The 8,136-nt window shown below is 39.2% G+C and overlaps 1 protein-coding gene across 3 annotated transcripts; it reads right to left on the bottom strand.

Moving 5' to 3' along the window:
• Positions 1-207: 207 nt before the first annotated feature.
• Positions 208-3,919, bottom strand: LOC114459532 (E3 ubiquitin-protein ligase TRIM21-like). 3 transcript variants are annotated; one of them, XM_028441748.1, is made up of 3 exons: positions 3,784-3,919; positions 3,132-3,263; positions 208-1,906 (listed from the first exon to the last, which is right to left on the bottom strand). In XM_028441748.1, exons 2-3 carry the CDS (start codon positions 3,138-3,140, stop codon positions 302-304), a joined length of 1,614 nt encoding a protein of 537 aa, XP_028297549.1. In that variant the 5' UTR covers positions 3,141-3,263; positions 3,784-3,919; the 3' UTR covers positions 208-301. The 3 variants fall into 3 exon arrangements, with proteins under 3 accessions (XP_028297549.1, XP_028297551.1, XP_028297550.1); XM_028441750.1 differs by lacking the exon at positions 3,784-3,919 and adding an exon at positions 3,725-3,742; XM_028441749.1 differs by lacking the exon at positions 3,784-3,919 and having other exon boundaries at positions 3,132-3,274.
• Between the last annotated feature and the right edge of the window lie 4,217 nt (positions 3,920-8,136).

The raw sequence follows: 8,136 nt of genomic DNA, 5'->3' as shown, positions 1-8,136 counted from the left end.
ATTCCTGCTAGGAAGAGGGTCTTTAGGCTTGATGTGGTTTGGTTCCCTACACCCACATACAACACTTAAAAATAAAATGTACCACAATTATACTCAACATATTTTAATTCTTTTTTTTAATTCAACTTTTATTTCATCACAATCCAAACACCAAATGTGAAACTTCTTTAATAAAATGTTTCCTCCCACTGTTGAGAATCATACATGTTAGGTTGGATGGAGTGCGTAACCAACCTGGAGAAGTGAATGGTTGCAGAGAACCATTGAATCTATTGTTGGTGAGACTTCATCATGACACTGATCATTCACTTTGATTGACAGGACAGATGATCAGAGGTGCTGAGTTTTTACCACCATGGTTTAAACCAGGACTAAAGTATGGGTGTAGTTTATGAGTGAAGCAGCAGTGAGTGAAGGAGTAGATCAGAGCTGCAGCATCTACATCATAAAAGGAGACCACACCCTCCTCATAGTCCACAAACACACCCACCTTCTCAGGAACACACTTCAGATGAAGAATGACTGGAGGATCTCCACATGCTGCATACACATTTCCATCTCTGTGGATCACAGTCCATAAACCATTCTTAGGAGTCACAGCAATATATCCCTTCCTGTTGATGGATTCTTTAACCACTCCTAAATCCCAGTCAGTTTTTCCTTTAACCTGAACCTCAAAGTAAAATCTGCCTGAACTGAAACTCTGTTTCCCTAAAACACTGACACAAGGATAAAATCTCTCTTTGTTGTCTGGATGGTTCTTCTTCACATCACTGCAGTAAACTTGTTTCCCATCATCCGACAGGATGAGGTAAGGATTAGCTGTAAGAGGATCAAGAGTCACATCTACTGCAAACTGATGCAGCCTCTTCATCTCTAACATCATCTTCATCTTCATCATCTTGTCACTGAGTGTGTCCTCCAGCTGAGCCACAGCTCTCAGCACAGTTCCTTCATATGATGATGGATGGACCATGACCTCTGTCCAGTCCTTGGTGGCTGGAGGAGCTTTCAGGGAGCAGAAGTGTTGGAGGAGGTGGTCTTCAGAGTGGGAGAGCTGCTCCACCTCAGAGCTTCTCTTCATCAGCTCAAAGATTTCCTCCTCCAGCTTTTTGATCAAACCTTCAGCCTCTCTCTCTTCTGCTTCCTGTTGCTCCTCCATTGTCTTCATCAGCTCCTTCAGGCCTCTCTGAACAAGCTCCATCAAAGCAGTGAACACCTCCACACCTTCAGCTTTCCCTCTGTCTGCTGCTTCCTTCCTGATCCTCACTGACTCTCTAATCTCCTCCAGCTTCTCTCGTCTTTTTTGGATCATCTGCTGAAGATAAACTTTCTTGTCTTCAAACAGATCTTTTCCCAGAGGGACTAACTGGTGACTCCTGTGCTCCAAAACAGAACACATCAAGCAGACATGTGTCTGATCGCTCTGACAGAACAGCTCCAGAGGTTTGCTGTGCTTTGGACACATCATGGTTTCCAGGTTCTCCATAGGCTCCACTAGCTGATGTCTTCTCAGGCCTGATGCTGTCAGATGAGGCTCCAGGTGAGTCTCACAGTAGGAGACCACACAGTCCAGGCAGGACTTCAGGGCCTTTACTTTGGATCCAGTGCAGACGTCACACGGAACTTCTCCTGGTGCTGCTGATTCCTTCTCAGATTCAAGTCTGAACTGAGAAACCATCTCACGCATCATAATATTGACCTTCAGCTGAGGTTTAGTGCTGAACACCTGATTACACACGGGACACCTTCTGGTGGTACTGGTGTCCCAGTGTGTGCTGATGCATGTTTTGCAGAAGTTGTGTCCACATGGTGTGGTGACTGGATCAGTGAGCACCTCCAGACAGATGGAGCACAGGAAGTGATGTTCAGACGTCCCACTGCAGGCAGGAGACATGTCCACAAACTGAGGGACAGAGACAAGCAGCACATTAACAGGACACTCTCATTGTTGTGGAACGTTCCTTTACTAATGTTTCTGAGTCCATCTCACTGAGATCACCTCTAGTATTTAGCATTGATTCAGTCATCCTGTAGTAATGTAGACAGTCGGCTGTGCCTCAGCAGCTGAATGTAAAAGTGCAATAGTTTTAATGTTTAAGGTTCAAATTAGTTCTAAGGTTCTCTCATATTGACACTGGAATTTTTCAAAATTATAGGTTAGGTTTTTTGCGTACTTTATTTTAATGTACAATCTTGTTTTCTTTAAAATAACCAATATATTGTGTAATAACAGACTGAAGTTTAACATAGCACAAACCTTTAAAGTCTGCATGGACCACACACAACATTTCTCAGTGATTTTGTTTGGGAAAACAAATTAAACTAATTATCTGCCTCAAATGTAACTTATAAATACACGTCATTTCTGTGCAACTTGCGATTGAAATTCACAAGTTGTGATTAATCGTGATTATTTAGTCAGATTTGCAATTGATTGGTTATTTTTTTTAATCCTTTGACAGCTAATTTATATTAAAAAAAATTGTTCCCCATGAGCAGTAGAGACCTTTCTTAGATTATATCACACATCACATGACTTTTAGTGGTGGGTGGTAGATGATGGAAACCAATGGCAAACTTTTTTTCAAAATGAACATTACATTTATATCAAACCTCATTTGGAGTCGGTAGAATGAATGTTAAAGATATGGAAAACGTCACGTCACCAATTCTAAACTTTAGTTCAAGTTATCTTCAATGTTCCTCAAATAAAGATATCTATGTAGTTGTAGATATCTGAGAAGATGTTTGGACTTGGCAGAAGTAGAAAGTTATGTTATTCTGTTTGTTTTATTCATTTTTATATTAACTAGTCACGTTTCCTGAGATGCAATTGCCGTTTGCTAAAAAGCAAAAGTGTTGATTATCTCAAAAAGGAAACAAATGGTTCATTCATTCCTAAATCAAATATGTTAGTTTCTCATGTATAAATATAATTTCTCTTTAACTAAAAAAATATGTTAATCTATGGAATTTTCAGTAGAATACTGGATTACAAAAATATTCAATAGCTACAGCCTTGAAACATATTGTAGACAATTATATGTAACATGTTTGACGTGAATCCCTGTTTTAAATGTTAACAAAATGAGCTAAATGCTAAAAACAGCTAGAAAATCGTAACTTACCTTTGACATTAGACGTCCTATAATTAAGCCCTTCAATGTTTAAAGGTGTTCCCATAAAAAGCAGCAGAGCAGCAATCCGTCACTTCCTTTCAGCAGCTCAATTCCAATGTTTCCTCAATTTACAATTTATATCTTGGAATAAAACAAAGTAATGATCACATGTTAAATGTGTCACATTAAAATGAGTAAATACTTGTTCCTGTTGATTTGAGGCCAGTGAAATATGGGCCTGTCATAATACGTAAAATTAATAATAATAATAATAATATGTAGCTTTACATGCAGTGAGACATTCCGTTATAGTTTCTGATGTATATATTATATGCCGCTAACACACACACACACACACACACACACACACACACACACACACACACACACACACACACACACACACACACAGAGAGACACACACACACACACAGTATATAATGATTCAATTCAGACTAAATGTTAAATGTTAAAATGAACAAATTTAAAATGAGCTTTTATGACAAAGTCGTTCCAAAGATTGTTCAATATCAGCTCATTCACACAAGATTATTACTAAATATGTAAACACATTTAGATTAAAACAAGCAGTATTTACTCACTGGATTGTGGGAAATCACAAAATTAGTCATTAAACTTGACATTATTATTAGAAACTCACTTTGGTCTCAAACGTTGCTCACTGATGACATCTGCTGGTCAACGTTAATCAATATTATTAAAGCTACTTTAGTCGTTTCTGACGGTGCACGAGGAGATTCTGTAGAATGGTGGAAATTCTGCAACTTTCATCTTAGCCTGAGTTGCTATGACAACCTGTCAACATTGAGCTTTCATCTTAGCCTGAGTTGACATGACAACCTGTCAACATTGAGCTTCTATTTTAGCCTGAGTTGACATGACAACCTGTCAACATTGAGCTTCCATTTTAGTGATTTTTTTTGTGATTAAATGTGTGTCATATTAACATAGGAAGATCAAATATATTAAATTAAATAATGCAAACACACACATTTTACTCCTCATAGTGGATATACTGTATGTATGGACTGTTACATCAGGCATAATTACTACCAATGAGAGAGCGTCTTATACAGCAATAGAAAACTAATGAACATTTTACTCACCAGGGGGCGCTGTTGGCAAAAAACTTACATATAAGTCGCTTTATTGTATAAGTCACAGAGGTGTAAAAAGTACTAATATATCCTCAAGTACAGGTACAAGTAAGTCACACATAAAATACTCAAGTACAAGTAAAAAGTAGCTCAATTAAATAGTATTCAAAGTTAAAGTTACTAATTACTTTCACCCCCACAGTTATTGTTGGTTCTCTTACATACAGTAAACATCTCATGTAGAAACCAAAAAAGGAAAAAAATTAAATCTTCCACAATTGGAATCTAATTTATTTTCCACAAAGGCATCTGTATTAAAATCAAGGTTTGTCAAAATTTAAATTAAAAAATAAATAAATAAATAATGGCCGTCTGCTGGGCGTGGGCCTTGGCTCCTCTGCTGGGGTCTCGGGCGGGGGGCTCTCTGGGCCCTCCCCTTGGGGGGTTGGGTGCTTGGGTGTGGGTGGGTGGATGGAGCGGGCTGCTGGCGGGGGGCCTTGGGGTTGGAGGTTGGGGTCGGTGGCGGGATGCGCTGGGTGCTCGGCTGCTTGGGGCTTCTTCGGATGTGTGTGTGTGGGGGCAGTGGCTGCCTATCGGCCTGGAATCTTGGGGGCGTCTGGGGGGTTCCTCGGCCGTGGGGGGATGGCCTAGGGCTCCCTGGCCCCCGCTCTTTCTGCTGGCCTGGCTGCATCTGCAGGCCTGGCTGCATCTGCAGTTCCTGGGTTTGCAGTAGCGGTTTTTGCACATATACTGGTCTACGATGCACTGGCACGCCTTGGGTTGATTGCACAACATAATAAGCACAACATGTTCTACAGAGGGCGCACAGTGGCTTAGTGGTAAATGGTAAAATGGTAAATGGACTTGATTTTATATAGCGCTTTATCACCACACTGAAGCAGTCTCAAAGCGCTTTACATATCAGCTCATTCACCCAATCACTTTCACATTCACACACCAGTGGGACAGGACTGCCATGCAAGTCTTGCCCAAGGACACTTCGACACATAGTCAGGTACTGGGATCGAACCCCCAACCTCTCAATCAGAAGTCGACCCACTACCACCTTAGCCACGGTCGTAGTGCTTAGCACGTCCGCCTCACAGCAAGAAGGTCCTGGGTTCAAGCCCTGGCGTGGACACTTGGGTCCTTTCTGTGTGGAGTTTGCATGTTCTCCCCGTGCTGCGTGGGTTTCCTCTGGGTACTCCGGCAATGTTAAGTGTTGACAGCATGTACAAGGAAAAAAAAAATTATGTGATGCATTTGTTGTTGTCTGGTCATTTCATTTTCTGTAGTTTCACAATGTCTGTTGATCATTTTAAAACAGAAAATAATTTACTCAGTAGCGGTTGGGTGTAGAAATGTAATAAATTACTTTACTTCTTTTAAAATGTACTTGTACAAATAAAATTAGTGATTTAGAAATCACTAATTTGGGTACGAGTACCCATCAAGGCAACATTTTTAAATGAAAAAGGTGTGACATATTACAGAATTTACAGTATTTCAGTCAAACAAATATTCACTGCTTGTAAAGCTTCACTAGCTCTGAGTCTATGATAAATATCTATAAAACTTTTCCTCTTTGTTTCAAAAACACCCTAGAGCGGATTAGACAGTTTGTGATGCACTTTTTTACGTTTACATGTGTGCATTAAAGCATGTTAGTGGATTATCCCCCGCTAAACTAGTAGATTAAGGCATCATTAGCAGATAATAGATGAAGATATGCTAACGTTACTGGATAAACATAGCAACACACCTTTAATCACAAGGTTGAATTTTAATAATGCCATTTCATCCAACAATGTGGAATTATAGAATATACTTTTAAACGTGATTTATTTTGCTGTAGTAAATTAAATGAATGAATTAGATATAATTTTAGGACATAAAGGCCCTATGCTATGAATCTAGATAATTGTATCCTGGATTAATCTCCATTAACGGGCGTCAACTAACCAAACATTCCCTGTCAGAGAGAAGCTGTCCTACGAAGGTCGATAACAACACGCTAATTGAAGCCAAGTGTTTTCAGCCTGGTTACATGTGCGCTCACATGAAAGGGGTGGAGCTAGCAACGTCTGACCAATCACTACATTGGAGAAAACTGGCAGAGTGAGTTTCTTCACAAAGGTGATGACACGTGATGAAAAAAAAAGGGTGTGTGCTGTTGTAATAAAGGGAAACTGATTACAACAGCTGATTACAATCACCCTCTTTTACATGTAGGTTTCAAAAGTAATATGACAAAAAAGAAAAGTGTACGTAGCTGCATACTCTGCAGCTGCTTCTTGCCTCTGGATTGCTGTTGCATTAGAACACATAGAACTGGGTTTAGTACGATTAGAGACAGGAAGTGAAACACTGGAGCATGAAGATGCAAATACAGAGCTGTTATCTGGCCAAATCAGATTTTCTGTAGTTCCTTGAATTTGGGATTGGGCGTTTTGTACAACAATATTGGTGATCAATATAGAGCTGTCCACCTTGCTTCACATGTCATGAGGTGGGCTGTCAGTTCCTCTGTATTCATCATACACCATATTCAGTTCAGATAGTTCTCTTTGAATAGTGCTGATGTGTTCTTTAGAATGTCACTGGGATCCTGTCTTATTACAGATGTTTTATCTACCTTAGTTAGAGCCTTCCAGCGTTTTTTTTTTTTTTATTTAATTAATTTATTTATTTTAATGTGAATGAATAAATGTGAATGAATGAAACTTATTTAAATCACTCTTTCAATCAAACTTTCAAATATATAAGGCTTGAAAATATTTCTGTTGCTTTGAATTAACAGTCCTTATTGCAACATTTCAAACCAAAATAGAACGGATATAAACTCAAGATATTAAAATGTACACAAAGTTATTCCCTTCTTAAAGAAACTGAATTACTATCTTTATAACTTAAATCAGTAGCAAATCAATGTCCTTATGTTTCTTAATAAACACTGATATTGTTAGGCTTCACACAGTCCTTTGTAGTTTTCCAATCCTTGTCACTCTTCAGAACACACACTTTAGTGTCTGGCTTATGAACGTTTTCATGAAAAACTGATGAACATGTGTGTCCTTAACGCTACACAGTGGCTTATCTGTTTTTCCGTCTTGATGAGGTGTCGGGGACGATCAGGTAAGGGTGTGTCCGCGCAGGCTGGAGTTTGACTGTTGCTCCCTCCAGGAAATACACGGGACCCAAGTTGCTGTCACAGATGAATTTATTACATTCTTTACCAATCCGCTTATGTCCAATGCCAAATTCACCGTCAAACTATTACACAGAATAATGCTTAATGAAGTTATGTCATAAACAGTAAATATATGTAACAGAATGGACATAAATGTAGAACAAACACACATACCTCGCTGGCTGCATAAACCCAAGAGGGAGAGGATCTTGCACAAAAATGATGTCACGTTTTAGGTACTTCAGGTATTTAACAAGATTTTAACTTGCAAAAAGAACACACTTTAAACTTGTACTTATTCAAAGGCAGAAGGAAAAAACACAGCTGCACAAAACAACACAGGGACATCATTTTTTGACCCATTTTCCATTCCTGAGTGTTACATCCTAATGTGTCCCTGTGCAACAGGTGCGAGTAAGGTCACTCCTCATGTGTTCCTCAACATAGTTAAATCCGTATTCATCACACATCACATCAAATCTCTTAAACAATGTAAGTGAACAATCAAATAAAATAAACACAACATAAATTACATTTATGGCAGTTAAAGTGTGTATCACTGTGAGTGTCACTGTGTGTGTCACTGTGTGTATCACTTTCACTGTGTGTGTCACTGTGTGTATCACTTTCACTGTGTGTGTCACTGTGTGTGTCACTTTCACTGTGTGTATCACTGTGTGTGTGACTGTGTGTATCAATTTCACTG

This window comes from Gouania willdenowi, unplaced genomic scaffold (genome assembly GCF_900634775.1).
Source record: "Gouania willdenowi unplaced genomic scaffold, fGouWil2.1 scaffold_322_arrow_ctg1, whole genome shotgun sequence".
NCBI lineage: Eukaryota > Metazoa > Chordata > Actinopteri > Blenniiformes > Gobiesocidae > Gouania > Gouania willdenowi.
Note: the sequence above shows the minus strand (reverse complement) of the source record. Positions and strands in the feature narration are given on the sequence as shown.